Source organism: Scyliorhinus canicula, chromosome 4 (assembly GCF_902713615.1).
Source record: "Scyliorhinus canicula chromosome 4, sScyCan1.1, whole genome shotgun sequence".
NCBI classification, from domain to species: Eukaryota; Metazoa; Chordata; class Chondrichthyes; order Carcharhiniformes; family Scyliorhinidae; genus Scyliorhinus; species Scyliorhinus canicula.
In genome coordinates this window covers 177,941,889-177,968,287 of record NC_052149.1, presented here as the reverse complement: position 1 = coordinate 177,968,287, position 26,399 = coordinate 177,941,889, and the positions used below count along the sequence as shown (strand labels likewise).

The 26,399-nt window shown below is 45.8% G+C and overlaps 1 protein-coding gene across 4 annotated transcripts in view; it reads right to left on the bottom strand.

Moving 5' to 3' along the window:
* Positions 1-26,399, bottom strand: part of simc1 (SUMO interacting motifs containing 1) — a 110,754-nt gene that overhangs the window by 27,478 nt on the left and 56,877 nt on the right. For 2 of the 4 annotated variants that reach the window (XM_038795608.1, XM_038795607.1), the window contains 2 exons: positions 5,591-6,601; positions 3,776-4,044 (listed from right to left, as the gene is read on the bottom strand). In XM_038795608.1, coding sequence (XP_038651536.1) covers positions 3,776-4,044; positions 5,591-6,601 — 1,280 coding nt within the window. Of the gene's footprint in view, positions 1-3,775; positions 4,045-5,590; positions 6,602-15,953; positions 16,299-22,199; positions 22,345-26,399 lie in introns of those variants that run through there. The other 2 variants (XM_038795609.1, XM_038795606.1) reach the window with 2 other exon arrangements.

Genomic DNA, 26,399 nt, shown 5'->3' with positions numbered 1-26,399 from the left:
TTGACCTCTTTCACCAAATGTTTGATTATCCAACCTTAAGTGGGCCAGTGTCAAATTGTACCTGGTTAGGTTCCTCTGATGTGCCTTCGGACTATTTATTACTTTAAAGGTGCTATATAAATGCAAGTTGTTGTTGTTAAAGCTTGCATCATTGATCAAGCTTTAAGTCACCTGTCCTAAAATTTCCCAATGTGGCTCTCTTTCAGATTTTGTCTGATAATGCACCTGTGAAGCACCTTCAGGAATTTGATCACATTAAAGGCACTATATAAATATAAAATGTGGTTGTTGAATCATACAGAACAGATCCATTCTTATCTGAATCCCTGGTCAGTGTTTATTGAGCTGATTACAGCCAGGGTTCCTTTTGCTGATTTGCAACTGTTAACTCTGCCAAAATGTATGCATTTGTGGACTTTAAGTGAGAACGGGATTGGGATCAATTGTGACATCCCAGACATATAGCCTGCAGATACACTCTATCAACGAAGAGACACCTGGGTGACCAGAAGGTTCTCGGTAATTTAGGAAGCATTTCCAACATGAGTTGGTGCCTTCAGAATAGCAGAGGAGAAAATTGAAAGATGAAAAAAGTGACCTTTCTTTCAATTTTGCTTTACAATATTCAGCCCTGGGTGATGCTGAAGGGATTTTAAAAATCTATTGTAAATAACTTGCATGTATTTAAGATTCTAACTGAAATGTAAAAAAAAGTACTCAAATAATTAAGTTATTGTGATGATGTTCTGGATCTATGGATATAAAATATAACTTTTTAATAATAATCTTTACACTAAGGGTGACTTCAGAATGTCCAAATTACCTAACAGCACGTCTTTTGGGACTTGTGGGAGGAAACTGGAGCGCCCAGAGGAGACCCACGCAGACACGGGGAGAACATGCAGACTCTGCACAGTGACCCAATCCAGGAATCGAACCTGGCTAAGACCAAGAACTGGAAAGTGGGATTAGGCTGAATGGCCACTTGACGACAGCAAGAACACAATGGGTTGAATGTACTCCTTCTGTGCTGTAAATTTCCATGACTCTGTGATTTAGTCAGAGAAAAGTTTGCATCAACACTGAGGTTCAGGGCTTGTCTCGCTGATGCAATATTTGAATTAACTATAATTTGTGCGAGAACCCAAACTTCTCAAATACATTTCAATGAGCCAGAGCTAAAGTATATCAAAATTCTTATTTTTCAGCCATACAAATTAAACTACCTTTTATGTTTTCTTTTACATCTCTTTGATGCTTTTGCCTCACTGACACTTTCTGCAATATGTTATTAAACAAACAGCGTTACACACTTTCAACTGCAGCTCAAAAAGAAACTACATACCAACTGAAAACCGTCATCAAAGGCACAAATAGTTGGACTTCCATGGCGGTATGTAGGGGGAGGACATACACGAGGTGGCTCCCACTAGGTACTATTAGCCCTTTACGCCCAGTTTCTCGGAGTATTTGTGTTTAACAACCTGCTTGATTGAAGGGATATCCCCAGAAGGACCAGGGCAAAGAAACCTGAAAGCACATATTTAACGATGGAATTGGACGCTTTTTGGGGCTCTTCGATGGAGAAATCGGCAGAGGCAGCTTCAGGGACTCCGCCAACTTCACTAACAGCCAAAATGTTTACTGGCATCTTGGCATCAGAATTCGAGAAGCAACGGGGTTATGTCAGAGGAACTTCATAGGTCGATGGAGGCGGCCCTGGCTCCCATTCAATTGGAATTGGAGAAGACCAATGAGGCGGTATAAACACATGGCGGTGGGATCCAGGGCACGAAGGGGACTCTCTCTCTCTCGGCATAGCGACCAGATTTTCTCTCTGAAAGCTGAGGTGTATCTGAAGGCTGGGATGACTAAAGCACTGAAGGTCAAAGTGGACAATTTGGAGAACCGTTCCAAGAGACAAAATATTTGTTGTGGGCTGCCAGAGGGGTTGGAAGACCCAACTGCTACAGAATACGTTTTGAATATGTTTAGGAAGGTGGAGGGGGAGGGTGGATTCATATCCCCTCCCGAGCTGGATCGAGCCACTGGACGCTCCAACAGAAGCCCCACCCCAATGAACCACCACGAGCAGTTATTGTGAAGTTTCACAGCTTCCAGGAAAAGCTGAGATGGGCTATGGAGCATAGAAACATAGAAGATAGGAGCAGGAGGAGGCAATTCGGCTCTCCAAGCTGCTCCACCATTTGTCATGATCATGGCTGATCGTCCAACTCAATAGCCTAATCCTGTTTTCTCCCCATAACGCTTGATCCCATTTGCCTCAAGTGCCATATCTAGCCACCTCTTGAATGTATTCAATGTCTTAGCCTCAACTACTTCCTGTGGTAATGAATTCCACAGGCTCATCACTCTTTGGGTGAAGAAATATCTCCTCATCTCTGTCTTAAATGGTCTACCCCGAATCCTCAGACTGTGACCCTTGGTTCTGGACACACCCACCATTCAAAGAGTTAGTCACCATAAGTTGTTAATTGGGGGCTATTGTTTTAATGTTGGGGGTTTAGTTTAGTTGTGTTCTTGTTTGTTGATTGTGTTCTTTTTGCATTGTAACTTGTAGCAACTGTTTTATATTATTCTGTCTATAATGAAAAGTTTTCAATATAAATATATTTTTTAAAAGTTACAAGTGGTTAACGGTGCAAACTGGCATATAATCTACAGCTGAAGTAGCATTATTTAATAAGGTATATAATACCATCAAACTTCGCAGGATGTTATAAAGCATTTTTTAAACAACTAGTTATTTGAGGGGATGGCTCATCATGTTTAACCAGATGAGCTGTGAGGAAAAATCTATTTTTGTGAAGCTACGGTCACACTGGGAGTTAGTTGGAATGCAGATTCAGTCTTTCCACATTTTGAATGGCAACCCTCTACAGAGAACCAAATAAAAACTTCCACATTTTAATTGAAAGGTAGTATAAAATTCCAGCAATGATAATCCTGCTCACTAAACTGATATTTGGCTGCCTTAGAAGTCAGAAATGCTATTCGATTTCTGAAACCTTTTTTGAGTACTGAACTCAGAACCTTGTAATGGCTGTGTTAATTTGTTTAACACATTTCAGTTTTGAGAGCCAAGTTGTAATGTAGAGATGTGGAGCATGTGGTCTCCTCGACATTGCAAGAACATATTGTCAAGCAAAACAGCCTGGACATTTGTGTGTGTATTCAATTCATGGGAAGGGAGAATTAGAGAGCATCACATTCAGGGAACACAGCCATGCTGACAGATCTCCATGATTCAGTGCAGTTTTTCCTTCACAATAGCACTCTTACATAAGACTCCATAACAGCCTTACCCTTACAGGTTCCTTCATACATTAGATTATTTATAAGTGATAAACTGGGTGAAAATAAGCCACGTTTGATTCATTCCTCACTTGCATGGATCAACACACTTAACTTGCAACCCATTAATCAATGAAAAGGCACTCAACCAGCAAAACACTTTCAGTAACAACTTTCAAAGCATTTCCTGGTGCTAACTACAACTGCAGAAACACAGTTTTTATGTGGTCCCTTCAATGGACTATCGTTGCAGACAAATTGCTGCAACAGTGGCATCTATTCTGATAGCTGAATGAAAATGTACAATACTACCATGAAATAATTCTGACCCGATACTTAAATTAGGCTGTTCACTTGCCCAAAGAGTGGAACAGTATAAGATTCTGGAAGAAATCAACAGGCATATTAATATGAAACAGATCTGTCATACGATACACCTCCTGCATTAACTTGTACATACTGTTGGATCTTCATCAGGGTCATGTAAGCAGACAAAATGGTGCTGGAGGATTCATTGCCCAGCAGTATCTTCTTGATTATATACTCCACAATTTTATGAGGCGGGTAATGTTGAGGAGATACAAAATCCATCAGAAACTGAAGGGTCCCTTGAGGAAAGTTTTCATCGATAGTGTTGTTGATCATACTGCACTGTCTTTGGGAGATCAGCTCTGGTTCCTTCAACTTACATTGGCGAGTTGTTGATGAACGAGAATGTCGATTTGCCAGCTGGATAGGAAAACGTAAACAAATGAACCATTGCAAATGAAATAAAAACTAAACAAATGCTGAAAATACTTAGGTCAGGCAGCATTTGTTGTAGTGAGAAACAGAGTTAACATTTTAGGTTGATGACCTTGCAATAGAATTGAAGGAAGATAGAAACGTAAACGTTATTAAGGTAGTAGAAGGGGTAAGGGAGCAGGGTGAATCAAAAGGATGGTCTATGATCGGGTGGAGCGCAGGAGAGATTAACTAATAAAAGATTTCATGATGAAAAAGCCAAAGAGGGTGATAATGGGCATAGTAAAGAGACAAAGCTTGTGTCCAGATGAAGTATGAATGATTATATAGCAGACATTTCAATACAACATGAAGAGATAAAGAAAGAAACTAACCAGCACAAAAAAAACATAGAAACAGATGAAGGAAGTGGTTAAGATCTAATGGAGGTGAACTCAATATGGAGTCCAGAAGGCTGTAGAGTTTTATTACAAAAGATGAGGTGCTGTTCCACAAGCTTATATTGAGCTTGTTGGGAATGGGAATAACGTAGCATGCCACAGACTGACAGGTCAGAGTGGGAGGAATGCAGAGAATTAAAATGATGAGCGACAGGAACCTCAAACTTACAGACTAATGGAAGTGTTCCTCAAAGTGGTCACCCAGTCTATGTTTGGTCTCCCCAATGTATAGCAGATCACATCATGAACAGCGAATACAATCAATTAAATTGAAAGAGTTATGAGTAAATCACAGTTTCGCTTGGATGGTGAGAAGGGAATTTATCTCCTGCACTTGGCAGAAGGTGGCATAGGTAAAGGAAGAGTTGTTAGGGGTGATTGAAGAATGGACGAGGATGTTGCGGAGTGAACAGTCCCCTTCAGAATGCAGAAAGGGAGGGGTGAGAAAGGTGTATTTTGTGATGGTGTCACGTTGGAGCTGGCGAAAATGGCAGAGGATGACCCCTTGAATAGATGCCGGTGGAGTGCAAGGTGAGAGCAAGGGCAAAGAATATTTTAGGGCTACTTTGATTCCACTTCCTTACATCCTGCTTCCTGGAAGGACTCAATTCTATTTTCCCAGTTTTCATCACATATGGTCAGAAGATGCAACTTTCCATACCAGCACTTCTGATAGGTCTTTCTTTTTTCTCAACCAAGGATTCCCACCCAGCGTAGTTACCAGGGCCCGCTGCCCCATGTCTGATCTATTTTCTGCATTTCTGCTTCCATGCCCACTCCATGCAGGAATCTTAGGAAGAGACTTTGCACAACATTTAGATATTGAAATTGGACATTAAATAATTGCCGTTTATGGTGAGATGGCCTGATGTACAGATCTATATTAGAACATATGCTTGTTTCCGACTATAAAGGGACGAAAGAGACAACACTACAGATAACAACAACTGCTCATCCCGAAGCATTATGTATGGGATTTTCCGGCCCAGTTGCGGCAGGCTTACCCACGGCAGATGGAGCTCGAAAATTCTGACCTATAAAATTGCCGGAACCTCTACCTCTTTGAGACCAGATTTGTCGGAAGGACTTACCTTGTGCCATTTTTCATTTCTAGGACGCTTAATGAACAGATGTTGAACGGGTGCTCCAATAAGGTATTGAAAACTTTCCAACGGCTCCTTATCCACTGAACAATTTGGGCTTGTTTCCTTAGCTTCATTAGCACGTACAGGGTCTTCCGTCTCTGATGACAGAACTTGATTTCCAGACTGATCTAATGGCAGTATAGGCTCCTGTGCTTGGTTTTCAGTTGGAAAACACTTTATTTCATTTTCAAGTCTCTCATTGTGACTCTGCAGGTGTTCCCAACCTTCCAGCAATGGCGTGCTTATGCCAGGCAGCGAGTTCTGAATAGGATGATCCAGTTCAAACTGTTTGCAGTTCTGAGGTATCAACAATGGTATACCTTCAACATCTGTACTTAAACCAGCTTTAGGTTCATCAACTGTGTCATTATTTGATTCCTCAAAGTTGCTTTGAAGGTAATCTCCCAAAAGATCTCCAGCACTACTTGGTGAGGAATACGGAATGGGTGCATCTGGTGAAAATGTTTCCAGAGATTCCACATCACTATTTATACAAGTGTCACTAGTTGAATCTACACTGCAAGCAGAATTGTGACTTACTTGATTTGATGCAACAAGCAAATCTGCTTTTGTTTCACTGACGTGAAAATCTTGACTTTCGTTAAGACCAATGAAGTCCAGTTCTGGCAATGGGTCTTCATTGGAAACGGGCTCAAGCAGATTTTCCTCAGTTGTGACTTCGACTGTCAAAACAGGTGGAGATTCGAGATCAGGTTCATCCTTACTCATTGTCCAATCAGACTGTAAGCCAGGAAAACTGCACACCCCATTACTATCGGACAGATCTTCATCAGAATCGAGTAAAATGTGGCTCAAGTTACTGGAAACAGTAGCCTGTGTGCTTTTCTCTCCTTGTTTCCCGTTTCTTGAATTGACCTGCATACTTCCCACCCCTTCTTCAGCACTATTCACTTGACTGTGCACTTCACTTTCTTCTGCTGTCAAATCAATATTGTCCTGAAACAAGAAGAGAAACATCAAGTGCCTTACTTTTAGAGTGAAGAAACATTTTTGAAGGAATAGAAAAGGCTGCAAATACTCATCAGGTCATGCAGCGTTTGTGGCGAGAAACAGAGCTAACATTTCCGGTCGCTAATGGCTTTTCATCAATTTTGGGTTGTCATCAACCTGCAACGTTAACTCCGTTTCTCTCCACAGATGCTGTCTAACCCGTTGAATATTTTCAGAATTCCTGTTTTTATTTCAGATTTCCAGCATCTGCAGTATTTTGTATTTGTCTTAACTTTTTGGGGCGTTATGGTCAATCGATACCCCCATGCAGACTGAATGTTCTTGGTATTGCCAGTCTTCAGTCAATTTGATTCACTCCACATGTCAAGAAAGGGCTGAAAGGCACTGGATACTGTAAAACCTATGGGCTCTGACAACATACCAGCAATGGTACTGAATATTATTAAAATGGAGAAAGACTAGACAAACCTGCAGCACCGTGGGATTTGGGGGTCATTGTGCATAAATCACAAAAAGCTAGCATGCAGGTTCAAATGGAACGTTGGACTTTAGTTCAATGGGAATGGAGTAGAATTAGGGAAGTCTTGCTTAAACCATACAAGGCACTAGTTAGACCACACCTTGAGTACTGTGAAGTTTTAGTTCCCTGATCTGAGGAAAGATATACTGGCATTGGAGGAAGTCCAAAGTTGATGGATTTCCTTATGGGGAGAGGTTAAGTGGGTTGGGCCTCTACTCAAAGAACAAAGAACAGTACAGCACAGGAACAGGCCCTTCAGCCCTCCAAGCCTGTGCCGATCATGATGACTGTCTAAACTAAAACCATCTGCACTTCCTGGGGCCGTATCCTTTTATTTCCATCCTATGCATGTATTTATCAAGATGCCACTCAAAAGTTGCTATCGTACCTGCTTCCACCATCTCCTCTGGCAGCAAGTTCCAGGCACTCACTGGAGTTTCGAGGAATGAGCGCAATCTCAGGGGGCTTGACAGGGTAGATGCTGAGAAGTTGCTTAGCCTTCTGGGAGAGGGACGGCACAGTGGTTAGCATGGTTCCAGGGACCTGGGTTGGATTTTGAACTTGAGTGAATGTCTGTGTGGAGTTTGCGTGTTTCCCCAGTGTTGGCGTGGGTTTCCTCTGGGTGCTCTAGTTTCTTCCCACAGTCCAACGATGTGCAGGTTAGGTGGATGGCCATGCTAAATTGCCCCTTAGTGTCCATGGGATTACAGGGATAGGGCAGAGGAGAGGGGCAAGGTAGGGTGCTCTTTTGGAGGGTGATGCAGACTTGATGGGCCAAATGGCCTCTTCTGCTCTGTGATGATTTTATCAGAGTCTAGGGCCTGAAAGTATAATCTCAGAATAAAAGGGTGGCCATTTAAGACAGAGATGAGGGAGATTTTCTTCTCTCGAAGGGAGTGAATTTGTGGAATTCTTTACTGCAAAGGGCTGTAGACGCCTTCTACATGTTAAGTATGTTCAAGGCTGGGATAGACAGATTTTTAATCAGTAAAGGAACTGAGGGTTATGGGAATAAGGCAGGAAAGCGGAGTTGAGGATTATCATATCAGATTAGTCAAGATCTCATTGAAAGGCCTACTTTTGCTCCTATGTCTTATGAACTTATGTTCCAGAACTAGCAGCACCTTTTGCCAAGCTGTTCCAGTACAGCTACAACACTGGCATCTACCGGGTAATAATGCTCTGTCTGTCTGCAAAAAACAGGGCCACGTGTGTGAATATATACATATAGTTTATAGCATGCATAAATTAGCTACACTGAGAGTCCGACTGACGATCATAAATTGGTTTTCAGTGTAATTCTTAGCACAATTAGGATTGTTTAACAAGTGTTGTTCAATTACATCAAATGTCCAAATCACATCAAATGTCAGACACTGGGAGGGATTCTTCGACCCCCCCCAACCCCACCTGGTCGACGAATCGGTGGGGGGGGCGGCGTGAATCCCGCCTTCTCCGGCGCCAGGGTTTTGGCGGGGGCGAGAATCGCGCGCGCCTGTTGCCGGCCGCTGGCAGCGCCCACCCACCCCCGGCGATTCTCTGGCCTGCGATGGGCCGAGTGGCCACCCGTTTTCAGCGGGTCCCGCCGGCATAAATCACAACAGGTTTGACCCCTGGGAGTGGCCCCGGACCCTGGGGGTGGCCCCACAGTGGCCTGGCCCACGATTGGGGGCCCACTGATCCGCGGGCGGGCCTGTGCCGTGGGAGCACTCTTTCCCTCCGCACCGGCCACTGTCAACCTCCGCCATGGCCGGTGCGGAGAAGAACGCCGCCCCTCCCCCACATGCACTGGGATGACGCCAGCACAAGCTGGAGATCCCGCGCATGCGGCAACCGACGGAGGCCCTTTGGCGCCGGTTGGCATGGCGCCAAGCCCTTCCCCGCCGGCTAACGCAGCGCCAAACACTCCGGCACCGGCCTAGCCCCTGAAGGTGCAGAGGATTCCACAGCTTCGGGGTGGCCCGACGCCTGAGTGGTTCACGCCACTCCTCGGTGCCGGAGTGGCCTGCTGATTCGCGGAGAATTCCGCCCACTATGTTTTGACTTTTGCAAGCATGGGCTGGTTGGGTACAGTCTGTACTTTGCCTGCAATGAGCAGCCAAAGGTGTTTGCAGGCAGAAGGAGCATGTCCATGCATTGCGGCTTTTTCAACTAAATAAAATCTTGGGAGATAGCCATTCCCTAGTTCTTACTCCATGGCAATACTGTGACCAACCAGAGTTGATCTGCCTGGTTTGAATTTGAACGTCGGGTTTGGCAGATCGCTGTGTCCTGATTCATTCCCATGGCAATGCCTTTACCAATCAGAACCCACTTGCCAAATAATCAGCACCCTCTTCTCAAGCAACATAAATTGTCCTTTCCATTACTGTTGGTATTTGCTTTCCCCTGATTAGTACAAGATACAAAGTTTCAATAGCATGTCTCTTTTTTCAGCAATACTCAAACTCTACAACTGAACAACTATTTGAATGTCTGAAAGAAGGAGAGGTGGAGAGATTCAGGGCAAGTATTCCAACGCTTAGGGCCTTGTGCACCAATGTTGAGATGAAGGGAATAGATGATGTACTAAAGTCGAGGGTTTGGAAGAATACAGAGTTCTTGGAAGCCTGTAGACGTTCCACAGATAGGGACAGATGAGGCCCATTTCCTTTATTGCATCATTGGCAGCCATACCTTCTGCTCCTAGGTCTTAAAATTCGAGAATTTCTGCACAAACCAATTCACCTCTTTGTTGAGACTTTAGTTTTATCTCTTTGCCGAACCTTTGATTTTCTGGCCAAGTGACAATTTATTTGGCTCACTATAAATTTTAGTCTGATTATGCTCCTTTACAGCACCTTTAAAACATGTTTTAGAAATGGGAATTATTTTTGTAAAACAAGGAAATGGTTGTATATTGTGGGATATGCAGAGGAATTGGGCCAACATGTTAGCATAGTGGTTGGCACCGTTGCTTCACAGCTCCAGGGTCCTATGTTCGATTCCCAGCTTGGATCACTGTCTGTGCGGAGTCTGCACATTCTCCCCGTGTCTGCGTTGGTTTCCTCCCAAAGATGTGCAGGTTAGATGGATTGGCTATGCTAAATTGCCCTTATGTGTCCAAAAAGGTTAAGTGGGGTTACTGGGTTACAGGGATAGGGTGGAGGTGTGGGCTTGGGTGGGGTGCTCTTTCTAAGGGCTGATGCAGACTCCAAGGCCCGAATGGTCTCCTTCAGCACTATAAATTCTATGATATAATTTTAAGGAAGTTATATTTGTATTTTTATTTTAGCAACAGGATATAGCTTTAAGTTTAATTTATACATTTGTGTGTTAATAAAATATGAAACCGGGGTTTGGTTTAGTTTAGAATTGTGCGAGATGTAGCCTGAAAGCCTGATGCACTGTTTGCATACATGCATTTTTAATGAGGTTTTATGACCCCTGACGTGAAGAGATGGGTTACCAAGGGTTTAGTAGTTTAGGGAAGTTAAGACAAATGCAAAATGTAGAAAAAAACTGTGCTAATGCTAAGCAACAGGGAATCAGAAAAAGGGCCCACACAGAGACGGGGAGACAAGGAAAGCAGTTTAATTCCAGTTGTTATGGATACACTATAGAGCGAAGACAGTAAAGCTTAAGAGTCTCTCTAGCTGAAGATGATGCCAGACTGCCAAAGAAATGAGTTTAAAGAATTTGTACGTATTATTTTAATGTTAAGCTAATAGTGAATGTAGAATTAGTTTTCTGGATCTGAAGGGAACAGTGAAAGGACTTTTAGTAAATATTCAGATGCCTGGAAAAGAAACCTCTCTGCCACTGAACCAGTTCTACCCTTGGTATGGAAATAGTTGTACCTCTTCACTGGAGTGCTGGGTCTGTAAGAATATTGCTGGGATAAAGGGATAAATTGAGTTTGAATCATATTTTTTGCTTGATGTTTGTGTTGAAATTTTCCAATCTTTGTTGTTGAGTATAATCTAGTTAATGTTTCTTGTTTAATAAATGTTTTATCTTTTTGTTAAAAAGTCAACAGCAGGCTCCTGTGAATCTGTTCAGTAAATACCCTCCATGGTTTAACAAAACTAAAATTTATCAAGCCAGGTTCCATTCTGAGGTCTGACCTGTCCTGTAATAACATCAGCTGGGATCATAACAATATACTGGCAACACTCTTCCCAGCCAGAATACAGATGATTGGTCAATTTCCCACTTGGGAAGCACACTGCTGTAATTCACGAGGATTGATTTTTTTTTAACATACAATTTGGTTGTCATTATTCTCTACTCACTACATTTGCTGGGGAACCCAGCTTGGTTTATTGGGAGATGTTGCTGTAGTTTCAGTCATGATTTCTGTTCAATTGATCTGCAACTCGTTAACTTCTATACATTTTGTAGTTTACCTTGCATATTAAGAAGTAGCTGTATCGGCAGATTACTGCCGCTATTGAGAAGATTTAAGGATCCAAGTCTTCTCTCCTCACACAGTTAAATGTTTTAAATAGGTCAGTAAATAGATTTTATTAGCTTCACAACATTCTGTATGCTGCAAGTCCAATTGCAATTCTTGCCCATTTCCAACTTATTAGCTGACATAGTGGAGTCAATACACATTCTGATCACTGGCCGACTCTGAAGTCAACAGACATTATGTTCATTGGCAGCAACAGTAGAATCAACAGACACTCTGTACTCACGGGTTGACACAGTGTAGCTAATATTTTCTTTCTGCGCCTGACACGAGGCAGACAAAGCACATCTGCTTATCTCTGTTCCTGTAGCTGGCTTTTCCTGGAACAGATCGCCAGCCTGTCACTGGAGACTAGTGTAAGGGGTGCTATTCTGCTATTCCACGTCAGGCATGACTAACCAGGAGACTCTCCCACAGTTACCACCTACCACAGGCATATTGGAAGTTGTACAGGATGATGATCAACCTTTTTGACAACATTATAAATGCACTTTGGGCGGCCATCAATTCTTGGGAGTGGGAATCAAACCTGGAGCTTCCAGCTCAGAAGTAGAAAGGCTACACACTGCACCACAAGACCTCCTTGTGAATTTGATAGAGAATCTGTATTTCTTCCAGAGCCAGAAATTGAAATCAGTTAAGAACTGTTGCAAGAACTTCCCCTTTTTCTGTACTCGCATCAGAAATTCCTTAAAAAGCGACACATTATTCAGTCTCTGCATTTTTGATGGTCATCTGCATGACAATTCCTTAACAATGAATGGATCTAGCCCCGGAAAAAAAACATTTTTAATTTGTGGAGTGTTGTTAAACATCACCATAAGATTACTTGTTAGATTGTCAAAACAAAGTTGTTTCACATAATTTTAAAAGCTTTTTCCATGATAGTTCAGCTTCTGCTTCACCCCATGTGGATGACCCAATCTTTGTTGTGGCCCAAGTAAATTTGAAAAAATGGTATGATTATGGTGCTTTAGTTATGTGGAAAGGTAAGCTGTGTGAAGGACACAGAGGCTGCACAGTGATATGGACAGGTTAAGTGAGTGGACAACACAATGGCAGATGGAGTATAATATGGGAAAATGTGAATGTGTTCACTTTGGGTGTAACGTAGGACTCGGGTGAGAAGAAATTACTTCACGCAAAGGCTAACAAATCTTTGGAATTCTTTGCCCCACAGGATTGTGCATGCTCCATTGTTGAATACAAGAATGGGATAGACAGATTTTTGATCAGTGAATCAAGGGACATAGGGAATGGGTGGGAAAGTGGACCTGAAGCCCAATATTAGCCATGTTTGAACTGAATGGTGGAACAGGCTTGAAAGGCCAGATGGTCTACTCCCTGCTATTTCATATCATTGCGTTCTAGTTCAACGTACATTTTCCATCTGCATGGTGAATGATCCCTTCACCTTCCGAAGACTATCTGCGACCAATATATTGATAGTAACCCCGTGACTGTTTGCTAATTCAACATTGTGAGTTTATTTACAAAAGATGCCATTGACATCTGTGCAGCATCTTTATATCATGACAATATAGATGAACTGCCTATTTCTGAATCTGTATTCACTGAACTTAATAACTCAGTAGAGTTCAGCCTTAATGGATACAATTGAAGTCCAGCACTCACTCACATTTTCATTGATTTCCACGTGAAATACGTTTTTAATGGAAGGAGCCCTACCCTGTCCATATTTCCAATATCTATGGATGATAATTTGGTAATCTTTGAACATACAGCTATGCGTAAGGATTTCCTTAATACTCTCCACCCTGCATTCAAATTCACTTTTGCAATGGAGCAGTTTGTTCAATGTGCCAGTTGAGAAATCCGCTAATGTGTTCTCCACTATTGTCTAGTAGTGCAACCCTCCTTTCAGATTCATATAGCTCCATATGCTATAAGACTGGCTTCAACAATCATGTAAATGGGACCTTAGCCATTTTCTCATCTTGAATGCTTGAAACATCATCTCAGACTACCCTGTGGAACAATGTTCATCCTGATCGGGTCATTGTTCCTTATGTATCAAGCAAACTCACAAATGGGCCAAAGGTCATCATTTTTGAACCTGAAAAGAGCCCATTCTACCATAAATTACCTTGGAAAGGGAGAACATTGCATTTGAGCAGGTAAAACAAGCTGTTTCATGCTATTACTATGCAATCACTACGTGAGTGGTATTTTCCACTGCTGTCATTCCAAAACAAAATTCTGCCTCGCACACAAATGAGCAATGTCATGGCTGATTTCAGTGCTGGGTACCCAGGTACGATTGGCTAATCAAATCAAACAGCATGTTGCTTCGGTTTTCATAATAGCAAAGTACTGTGCATACTCGCTTACTGTCAAGTGGCATTTACTCAGCAGTGACCCACTTGCCAATGCGCAGTTTGGGTTGCACCAAGGCCACTCTGCCACAGACCTTATTACAGACTTACCACAAACATAAACAAAAGAGTTAAAGAGGGAAGAGTGAATGCTCTTGACATCATGACAGCATTTGACTTGACTAGTATTAAGACACCCAGGAAAAATTGAAGTCCACGGTTATCAGGAGGAAAATCTCCACTGGTTGAAGTCATACAGAGCACAAAGGAAGGTGGTTGAGGTAATATAAAGGGACGGATTCTCCGTTACGGCATCTAAGTTACGGCATCTATTATGGGCAGCACGGTAGCATTGTGGATAGCACAAATGCTTCACAGCTCCAGGGTCCCAGGTTCGATTCCCGGCTGGGTCACTGTCTGTGAGGAGTCTGCACATCCTCCCCGTGTGTGTGTGGGTTTCCTCCGGGTGCTCCGGTTTCCTCCCACAGTCCAAAGATGTGCAGGTTAGGTGGATTGGCCAAGCTAAATTGCCCTTAGTGTCCTAAAAAAAATGGGGGTTGTTGGGTTACTGGTATAGGTGTACGTGGGCTTGAGTAGGGTGATCATTGCTCGGCACAACATCGAGGGCCGAAGGGCCTGTTCTGTGCTGTACTGTTCTAATTCTAAAAAATTCTAATTCTAAGTGCTCCCACCAGCGGAAAATCGGGACTGGTCTCCGCTGGTACGAGGAGTGGCGCGCAGGTGTGAGCCTCACCCGTAACTATGCAAATGTATGCACGGTGGAGAGCACATCGGAATTTTGATTCAGGCCACCATTTTAAGTGGGCAGCTCAATCACAATGAACGCCAGCAAGCCCCCCTCCCCCTACAATGCAAATCCACCCCCCAACCCTCCGCTGACAAAGAGACATCCTCTCCTGCACCATGAAAATGACAGGTTACACAACTCCACACCATGTTCTCATGGAGGTGACCCGACCCATCCCGGCCAGCCTCCCCCAACACTCCCAGCCCCCCATCAGCCACCCCCATCAGAACCCCCCCCCCCCCCCCCTTCAGCCATGCCCATTCAATCCCCGCCTCCGTCATTGACAATGGTGCACTGCTCCCTGGCACCATGGCACCTATACCCTGGCAGTAAAACCCACACCTGGCATAATGATAATAATAATTTTTATTAGTGTCACAAGTATGTTTACATTATTACTGTAATGAAGTTACGGTGAAAATCCCCTGTGAAAATACTGTGAAAATAATGGGCCCCAAGGTTGGTCAAGGGGTCAGGCCATAGCTCATGCCAGGCAGCGTGGGGGGAATTCCAGCTGTGGGTGAGGGGTTGACCCTGGGACCACCCCTCCCCAGGATGGAAGGTCCATGTCTGTTCTGCCCCTTCCAGCCCTGGCAACCTGAAGCTCATCCTAGTCCTCCCATGTCCAGCCTGAGAATCCCATGTCAGTTCAGCCTGATCCAATGGAGCCAACCACTCCATGAAGCTTGGACTGTGCCTTCGCACAATAATCAGTGGATGCTCAGCTGGCTGTTGCCTGTAAGTCACTGGGGTCATTGTAGTGCCCATAGTTTGTAACGGTTATACCATATAGTGGTTTGCCTGGCCGTTATGTCTTCTAAACCCAAGGATTGAATAAAGGTCTGGAGGTGATGTGTCTGCTCTCCAATGACAGAGACCGCAGCTCCCGTGTCCACCTTCATTTTCAATGCATGATCAATTACAAGCAGTTCCACCATTATTGTGTAGACCTTGTCATGCTTTTCTCTCTCTCTCTATCTCTCCTCTCCTCTCCTCCCCCCGGTTTTTAAAATGTCCATGCTATTTTCAACGGTGTTCTACAAATTGATCTTTGATTCCTGGAGAGTTGGCAACTTTATTTTCATCTAAAGGCCACGTCTGCCAGAATCAAACATGGCGACCGCTCTCCGCCCATCACAACGGTCACACACACACACAGCTACTTCCTGTTTATATTCAAATTCTCCCTTTGAATTATAAATGCTGCCCGCACTCACCCGGTGGGAGTACAGCAGCTTCTTGATCCGCTGATAACGAGCCCAAGCTAAGCAGGGGTGCTGGTGGCGGCAGACCCGGAGAGCCTCGGGGTTGGAGCTCCGGGCCGCCACCGTCGCCCCGATTATCTCAACGTCCGAGTCAGAGTCATCATCGTCCGAGGTGATCTCGATCACGTCAGCCATGGCCCCACTTCAGGGATGTCGCGCCCGAGGCTCGTTTCGGGCTCTGGCCGCCCGGTTCTTCCGCGATCTTAAAGGAGGCTGACTACAGGGAAAAAAGCGGCAGCTCGGCAGCAGGCAACACACAACCCGGCCGCCATCTTTGACACTGGCAAAAACAGCGCCGGCCGAATGGCCGGCAACTGCTCTGTGTTGTCCCCTGCTGCAGCAGAGGTTGCATTGCAATCCAGCACACAGAGCGGGGAGAGTGATCCACTCCTTGCTGCTCACTCATTCCTCATTACAGAGTGAAAGATAAGTTATTTCTGATCTTATTGTGGGACTTTGCCCAAAGGTAGAATTACCTTCACTGAGTTTGTGTTTCAGCCCCAGAATACCTATTAACCAATTTGACTATTGTGGTGAATGTGATTCACACGGGATTATAATCTGTATATATATGTGTCTATATTGTAAGTGCAGTTGCACTACCTGACCACCAGGGTAGGTAGCTCTGGGAATACTCGAGAGTTGTACTGGGCTTCTCCCTTGGCTCCGCCCAGGACTCCTCCCCCGGGAGCTGCTGTATAAAGATCAGTGCCACAGGGTCAGCTGGCCAGTTCACCGAAAGTTCAACGGCCAACAGGCTGGCTCTGTTGTAAGTATATTAAAACCGCGATTCTAATCCTACAAGCACGTGTCCGTAGAATTGTTGGTTCCAACAATTTAATATACTTAGGAAACAGTCGAAGAAAATCATGGAAGCAGCCCTCAAGCCCGGACGCCTAGAACTCGACCCACAGGATGCCGAGGCTAAGGAAATTTTTTCCCACTGGCTGAGATGTTCTAAAGCCTACCTGGCAGAAGCCAGCACCGCCGGAACAACGGGGGAACAAAAACTCAGCCTACTGCACGCGAGGGTAAGCCACAGAATCTCCACACAGCTAAATCCGGCCGGTTCTTACACCGCAGCGCTGGCGATGTTGGACAAAATGTACGTTAGGCCCATTAACAAGGTTTATGCACGCCACGTGTTTACGACTCGCCGTCAGCGGCCTACAGAAACGCTTGCTGAGTTTGTACGGGAACTGAACAATCTTTCCAATGACTGTAATTATCAAGCCATTACCGCGGCTGAACATAGGGAGCTTGCTGTGTGGGATGTTTTCGTAGCGGGCCTTAGATCTAACTATGTGCGCCAAAGACTGCTAGAAAAGGGGGCCCAGGACTTAGACACTACTGTGGAGGCTGCTACCACTATGGAAGTCTCCTTCCGCAGCCTCACCTCGTTTCCCGCGGACCCCGTGACTTCATCGTGGGCCCCCGAGCAACAATCCCCCCCCCGAAGCCTGTGCTGCACGGCCTCCCAGCTACCACGCTGCCAAAGCCAGTTACTCTGCTGCCCCAGCCAACTACTCAGCTGCTCCAGACAGCTACTCAGCTGCCCCAGCCTGCCATTTCTGTGGCCAAAGCCAGCACCCACGGCAGCACTGCCCAGCCCGATCCGCGACCTGCAGCAGCTGCGGGAAGAAAGGCCACTATGCCAGAGTGTGCCTCGCGAAAAGGGCCCCAGTTTTTAACTCCCCTGCAGAGAGAACAAATCGCTCCCAACACCAGCGGGCCCGCGGGGCCCGAAACGCTGCGGCGTACGCCCGACTCAGCCCCCTCCCGCCACATGCGATCCATGGGGGCCGCCATCTTGGCAAACCCCCACCATGCGGCCGGCCATGTGCGACTCATGGGGGCCGCCATCTTCCTCGCCGCTCACCACGTGCGATCCACGGGCCCCATCTGCATCGGCATGCTCAGAAAGATCATCTGAAGAATACGACTTCCCCGGGCAGTCACCACGCGGCCCGCAACTCAACGCGGTCACCCTAGATCAATCCCGCCCCAAGCACCTACGAAGTTCGATGGCGGAGATCCAGATCAACGGGTACAGTACGCCATGCTTTTTTGACTCCGGGAGCACCGAGAGCTTTATACATCCAGAGCTGGCAAGACGCTGTTCACTTTCTATTTTTCCTGTGAGCCAAAATATCGCCCTCGCTTCGGGTTCCCACTCAGTCCAAATCCAAGGACGCACCGTCGCTACGCTCACAATTCGAGGCGCTAGTTAAATGCAATTCTAAACTTTATGTCCTGCCTGATCTCTGCTCGCCACTCTTATTAGGCCTGGATTTACAGTGCAACCCCAAGAGCCTCACCCTCAGTTTCGGCGGGCCCCTGCCCCCACTCACTATCTGCAGCCTAGCCACGCTGCGCATCTCTCCCCCCCCCCCCCCCCCCCCCTCCTCTCTTCACCAATCTCACTCCAGATTGCAAGCCTGTAGCTACTCGCAGCAGGCGATACAGCCTACAGGATAGGGTCTTTATCCGATCGGAGGTCCGACGGCTGCTCAGTGAGGGGATCATAGAGGCCAGTAATAGTCCCTGGAGAGCTCAGCTGGTGGTCGTCAAAACCGGGGAAAAATTTTGCATGGTTGTCGACTATAGTCAGACCGTAAATCGCTTTACGCTCCTAGACGCGTATCTCCTCCCCAGAATTGCAGACATGGTTAATCAGATCGCCCAATATCGGCTATTTTCCACGGTGGATCTGAAGTCTGCATACCACCAGCTCCCAATCCGCCCGGAGGACCACCACTACACGGCATTCGAAGGCCGCTGGCCGCCTCTTCCATTTCCTCCGGGTTCCTTTCGGCGTCACTAACGGGGTTTCGGTGTTCCAACGAGCAATGGACCGAATGGCAGACCAGTACGGGCTGCGGGCCACGTTTCCGTATCTGGACAATGTTACAATCTGCGGCTATGACCAGCAGGACCACGACGCCAACCTCCACCGTTTTCTCCAAACGGCACAGAAATTAAATCTCACTTATAACAAGGAGAAATGCGTTTTCCGCACAAACAGACTGGCCATCCTCGACTACGTCGTGGAGAACGGAGTCCTGGGCCCAGACCCGGACCGCATGCGCCCCCTCTTAGAACTCCCCCTCCCTCATTGCCCCAAGGCCCTCAAACGGTGCTTGGGGTTCTTTTCATACTACACCCAGTGGGTCCCTCAATATGCGGACAAAGCCCGCCCACTCTTTAAGGCCACACGATTTCCCCTGTCTGCTGAGGCGCGCCAGGCCTTCAGCTGCATCAAGGAGGACATCGCCAAAGCAGCCATGCGGGTGGTGGATGAATCCACTCCCTTTCAGGTTGAGAGCGACGCCTCAGAGGTAGCTCTAGCAGCCACTTTAAATCAGGCAGGGAGGCCCGTTCCATTTTTCTCCTGTACCCTATCTGCTTCAGAACTCCAACACTCCTCAGTCGAGAAGGAAGCACAAGCCATTGTGGAGGCTGTTCGTCACTGGAGGCACTACCTCGCAGGTAGGAGGTTCACCCTCATCACCGACCAACGATCGGTTGCCTTTATATTTGACAACTCGCAAAGGGGCAAAATAAAAAATGATAAAATCCTTCGGTGGAGGATCGAACTCTCCACCTATAGTAACTATATTAAATATCGACCGGGGAAGCTCAACGAGCCCTCGGATGCCCTATCCTGCGGGACATGCGCCAGCGCGCAGATCAGCCGTCTGAAAGCCATCCACGTTGACCTCTGCCATCCAGGGGTCACCCGGCTCGCCCAATACATCAGAGCCCGAAACCTGCCTTTCTCCAACGAGGAGGTAAAAGCGGTCACCAGGGACTGCCCGATCTGTGCAGAGTGCAAACCGCACTTCTATAGACCAGACAGGGCCCACCTGGTCAAGGCTTCTAGGCCCTTTGAACGCCTTGCGATCGATTTCAAAGGGCCACTCCCCTCCACTAACAAGAACATTTATTTCCTCAACATCATCGACGAGTTCTCCCGATTCCCTTTTGCCATTCCATGCCCTGATATGACCTCCCACACAGTCATTAGGGCCCTGCATAGTGTCCTCACCCTGTTCGGTTCCCCCAGCTACGTGCACAGCGACCGGGGTTCGTGCTTTATGAGCGACGAGCAGCGTCAGTACCTGCTCGACAAGGGCATCGCCTCGAGCAGAACTACCAGCTACAACCCCAGGGGGAACGGGCAGGTGGAGAGGGAGAACGCGAAGGTCTGGAAGACCGTCCTATTGACCCTCCGGTCTAGAAAACACCAAGTCTCCCAATGGCAAGAAGTCCTCCCAGACGCGCTCCACGCAATTAGATCCCTCTGTACAGCGATAAATCAAACCCCTCACGAGCGACTCTTCATTTTTTCGAGGGGCACTACCACGGGAGTCTCACTTCCGGCGTGGCTGAGGACACCAGGCCCGGTCCTCCTGAGGAAGCACGTCAGGGCACAAAACTGACCCCCTTGTTGAAAAGGTGCACCTCCTCCATTCCAACCCCCAGTACGCATTCGTGGATTTCCCGGACGGTCGCCAGGACACAGTATCCCTTCAGGACCTGGTACCCGCTGGATCCAGCCCCCCCCTACCTTCACTGAGGAACCCCTTACCCCGTTCCCTGTGCCGCCGCCCCCTTGCACCCCTGATTCCGCAAGCTCACCCCACCGGTTCCACGCACCAGAACCAGCCTGTCCCCAGCGCCCCCAGTCTCCGGTCGAGCCAGAGGTGTATAAAGTTCGGACGAGACCCGCCCCGGAGTCTGCCATCGTACCCCAGCTCTCAACACCCACCCAGCCACCGCAAGAGGCTGCAAGCCCGGTGCTCCACAGATCAAAAAGAACAATTCGTCCACCGGACAGACTAACTCTGTGAGCCACCGGCCCCGCTGGACTCGATTTTTTTCACAGGGGGTGAATGTGGTTCACACGGGATTATAATCTGTATATATATATATGTGTCTATATTGTAAGTGCAGTTGCACTACCTGACCACCAGGGGGAGTAGCTCTGGGAATACTCGAGAGTTGTACTGGGCTTCTCCCTTGGCTCCTCCCAGGACTCCTCCCCCGGAGCTGCTGTATAAAGATCAGTGCCACAGGGTCAGCCGGCCAGTTCACCGAAAGTTCAACGGCTAACAGGCTGGCTCTGTTGTATGTATATTAAAACCGCTATTCTAATCCTACAAGCACGTGTCCGTAGAATTGTTGGTTCTAACAACTATACTTGACTGTCAGCCAAACAGCTCCCCCCTCCATTTTTCTATCTAGTAGTGAGAAATGTTCACAGAAAATGAAAATATATATGTATTATTTTTAATGTCCCGATGATTTTCTCCAGGGTTTTCCATCATTTTCCAGCGCGTCATGGAAAACATGACCTTCTCCAATGATGTCCTAATTACAGGCACCTTGAAAAGGAACACCTGGAGAATCTTGCAAAAATCCCTGCGAGGTTTGAACAGGCCAGCGTCCGCCTCCGAAGCGAGAAATGTGTTTTTCATGAACCTGTGGTCATTTACTTGGGTTACCGGGTGGACATCTGGGGCCTCCACCCAGTGGAGGACAAGGTGCGGGTAATCCGACAGGCCTCCGTCCCTTGTGACCTTTTGGAGCTCCACTCCTTTCTTGGAGTGGTCAACTACTACGGAAAAGTTATACCCAGAATGGCCACGTTGCTCAAACCGTGCCACCAGCTCTTAAAGACAGGGCAGTGATGGGAATGGGGCCCCTCACGCCACAAGCTCTACCAGGAGGCTAAGTAACACTCATCATCAAATAAATTACTGACACACTTTTTGACCTGTTGAAGCCGGTGCTCCTCACGTGCAACGCCTGACCATACGGTGTCGGAGTGGTCCTGCTGCACTGGATGTCCAACTGCTCAGAGTGGCCCATAGCCTTCGCTTCCCACATGCTAGTAGATGCCAAGCAAAATTATGCGCAGGTTGAGTATTTACTGTACAGAAGTTCCATCAGTATGTTTATGGTGGGGGGTTACGATCCTCTCAGGAGCCAAAACCTATATTGCATACGGTTCTCCTCCTACACCTTGGATTACAAACTCCCAGGTGATTGGGGGGGCGGAGCCTCTCCCCTAAATGGGAGGAATATCACAGGATATAAACCCTGACCGGGGAGCAAGCCGAGAAGGGTGATCCTGCGGGGTGAGGAGTAGTGTAATTGTAGTATTTTTAAATAGAGTAAATAAATCCTGCCTACCTGTGTGTAGACTGTGTCACTGCTTCATGTGAAGTCCTTATCATTGGCTATCACATAGAGTTAACATTTCAAGTCCGCAAGATTCGTCTTGGCAAGTGAAGAGGTAGAAATGTGATCGGTTTAATCCTGTTGAGGAAGTCGTCAACTGGAACGAAAGGGAAGGTCTAGGCTAGGTTAGTGGGCGGGGGGAGATTAAATACCAAATATGTAATTGAACGAAAGGCAAAGGGAGTGGTAATGGTAGCAGTAAAGAAACAAAGCATTATAATCTGAGGTGTAATCTCCCCATTCCCAAAGGCAGTTTAAATATGACACCAAATTGAGGGATGTTTTCTCAGGCAATGGAAAAACCCAGTCACATTTTAAATTTATAATGATTAGATTGGGATAGAAGCTAAAATGAGTGATAATCAAAGTTAAAAGTAAAAATTATGGATTTTTAAAAATGATAATGGAGAAATTTGACATTACTAGAAATGTTAATTTAACTTCTCAGTATGAGTGATGAGGGTGCTTTGTGATAATTATGAACTTAGTATACCATTAGTTACATCTTGTAGTATAGTGGTTTGGTACACACAGTGTTCGTGTGGAACTGAGTACAGTACTGCCCACACAGTGGCGTAAGAGAACATATGATCCACACCCAGTCTAGTGTTGGACAGAGCTCTGTGTACCAACAGGAATGGAGACAGTTCCTAGCTGGTATCCTTTACTGTATATTTGTAATAATCTTTATTATTGTCACAAGTAGGCTTACATTAACACTGCAATCAAGTTATTGTGAAAATCCCCTAGTCGCCACACTCCGGCGCCTGTTCAGGTACACTGAGGGAGAATTCAGAATGTCCAATTCACCTAACAAGCGTGTCTTTCGGGACTTATGGGAGGAAACCCATGCCATCACAGGGAGTATGTGCAGACTCCACACAGACAAGTGACCCAAGTCAGAAATCAAACCTGGGACCTTGGCACTGTGAAGCAATAGTGCTAACAACTCTGCGAATGAGCCGCCCTAAATAATTCTAAATGTGAATAAAGACTTACAATTAACTGATGTATGACCACGAAGATTTCTTCAGGCATGTTTCCAATGCTCTACAACATACATCATTCAACCGAGTGTAACATTCAAGGATTTTTACAGTGAAACTAATAGGATTGGAGTGACGTTCTTGCCAATTCAATGTATCTTCCATGTTATCCACGGGGCCTAAACAGTGTACCCTCTGGAGAAGCATGAAATCCCTAACAGCAATCTCTGGTTTTTCACATTATTTTCTGCCTACATGTAGCCCCAAGGTCTTTGTGGAGAGAGGCCATCAAACGCTGACAATATTGCCATTATTAACACCACAAAGTTGGGATGTTAAATTGAGGAAATATAAACAGGAATGCTGGAAATACGAAACAAACCAGATGGCATCTTTGGAAAGAAACCACGTTAATATTTTGGATCATCAGATGGAGGGTCATCGTTGACCTGGAACATTAGCTCTGTTTCTCTCCACAGATACTTCGAGATCTGCAATTTTAAGCATTTTTCTATTTTTACTCTAGACTTCCAGTGTCTACAGTATTTTGCTTTTGTGTTAAATTGAGGCCCTATCTGTCTTCACATGTGGATGCAAAATATTCCATGGCACTGTTCAAAGAAACGCAGGAGTGTTTCTTTGGCACCTTGGACAACATTATCACTTATCAGCTGTTCATTTACTTCTGCTATCTGTGGGATTTTCTTGTGTGTTTAATTGCTGGCTGCATTTTCCTGCATTTAAAAAAAAATTAAATTTCAGAGTACCCAATCAATTTTTTCCAATTATAGGGCAATTTAGCATGGCCAATCCACCTACCCTGCACATCTTTGGGTTGTGGGGGCGAAATCTAAGCCAACATGGGGAGAATGTGCAAACTCCACACGGTCAGTGACCCAGAGCCGGGATCAAACCTGGGACCTTGGCGCCGTGAGACTGCAGTTCTAACCACTGTGTCACCGTGCTGCCCATGCCCTTGCCTGCATTACAACAGTGACTATTGATAGAATTTTTCCAGAGTAAGTAGTCTCCCCGCTGGGACTGAAAGCAGAACCTGACTCTATGCAAGTGCAAGTAGGCAATGGGATCCTGGGTGGTATTTTACTGGTGGTGGCCATTTAAGTGGCTGCTAGAGGGCCTGCTTCTCAATAAAGGATGGGGGTCTGCCCACCAGAGCTACTTGTCCTTTCACAGAGTGGGTAGCGTGACTGATAGAGGTGGCCGCTACTCAGGCTGCAGCAAGTCGATGTTAAGGCCCTTCCTCTTCTTGACAAATATTAATGACCTAGACTTTAGAGTACTGGCCACAGTATCAAAATTTGAAGATAACACGAAACTTGGAAGTATTGTGAACTGTGAGGAGGGTAGTGTTAAACCTCAAAAATACACAGGCAGGTTGGTGGAATGGGGAGGCAAGTGGCAAATAAATTTAATGCCGAGTAGTGGCCTCAACTCCTCAGTCTGACTACCCCGATGACCTTTGCGAATGAGAGGTGATTTTTAATGTTCTTCCAGCTTTTAAAAAGGAATTGGATAAGCAGCTGAGAGAACAAATATATGCAGGCTTACGGGAAAGGCTGGCTGAGTCAACATTTTGTCCATCCCCAAATTGTCCTTGAAGGTGGCGCTGAGCCACTTTCTTGAACCGCTGCAGTTCATTTATTGTAGATACACCCACAATGCTGTTAGGAAGTGGGTTCCAGGGTTTTGACCCAGCGACAGTGAAGGAATGGTGGTGTTGTTCCATGTTTGGTTGGTGTGTAGCTTCGAGGGAAATTTGCAGCTGGTGTTCCCATGCTTCTGCTACCCTTGTCCATCGGTAATAGAATTTGTGGGTTTGGAAGATGCTGTTCAAAGAGCCTTTTAGATGGTACATACTACTGCCACTGTGCATTGATGCATAATTGATTGATGCACACATTGATTTAATTGGCTCAAAATCCAACAACTGTGTCACTGAGGTCCCACTATTTGTAATATCCTGTGATGGCAGGAAGGTGTCAGGCTCCCCTCCCAACACTATGTTCCATCGTTTTACCAGGCCTCCTCCTGCCTTCAGGCCCATCTCCAGAGCACTGGTAAAATCCAGCCCATTTTTCAAATTGGCTGCAAAATGCATTGAGGATGCATTCACTGAAGATGTGAAAAGCATTCTATATGGAAACAAAGTGCTTCACATGATCTGTGTTTGGTTGAAGAAGGAATGTTGGCCAAGTCACCAGAAGAACTCCCTGTTCTTTTTTTTTCATATCATGGGAGTTTCATGTCTATCCAACCAAGCAAAAATGTTGACAAGATCTTAATTTAATGTCTCATCCAGAAATCCAGAACTGGAATGTAGCATAGATTATTAACGCTAATTTATAATTTCAATGAAGATATGTTGAATAGAGTAAATAGAATGCCTTAGAATGGGGACCAGAAATGAAATAGAATTTGGCGAATGTCACAAGGTTGATCCTCAAAAAGAACAAATTACTACTGGCTACTATTTATTTTGGGGTATTTAATGATGGAAAATGGGTACTTGGATACACAGATATCATTCTTTGTCTTTCTATTCCTACCAACACCAAGTTTTGAAATATGGCATGCATAAAACATTCTTGGTGTTTTCAGTGAACTTTATTTCAGGCAAATACAAAATGCCTAGCTCTATAATGATAAGCGGTTATAACCGAAACCACCCACTGTTACCATCATTTGCTGCGCCCTGTTCCTCTGCAAGACCTGACAATCATTTGCTGTGACCTGTTCCTCTGCCAGACCTGACAAGCCTATATATTTGTTAACACGCATTTTAGTTTCCAACTAAAACACAAGACAAAATGAATGTATCCACTGAATAGTTGAGCTGCAGATGGAGAAATGATCCAGCGTTGATTGCAACTTTGTGCTGAGGTCAGGTGAATTTACAGAATGGGCTATTCACAGTCACAGTATTGTTATGGTGCAGGAGACAATTTGGCTCATCGGGTCTGCACCGGCTCTCCTAATGGGCATCACGGCTTAGTGCCATTCCTCTGTATCTCTGCACATTACTGTTTCTATTCTAGTAATTATCCAATACCCTCTTTAATACATGGATTCAAAATGCCTCCCCCAAAACTCCAAACAGTGCCTTCCAGAACCGAACCACTCGTCATGTGAAGAGGTTGTGTGAAGA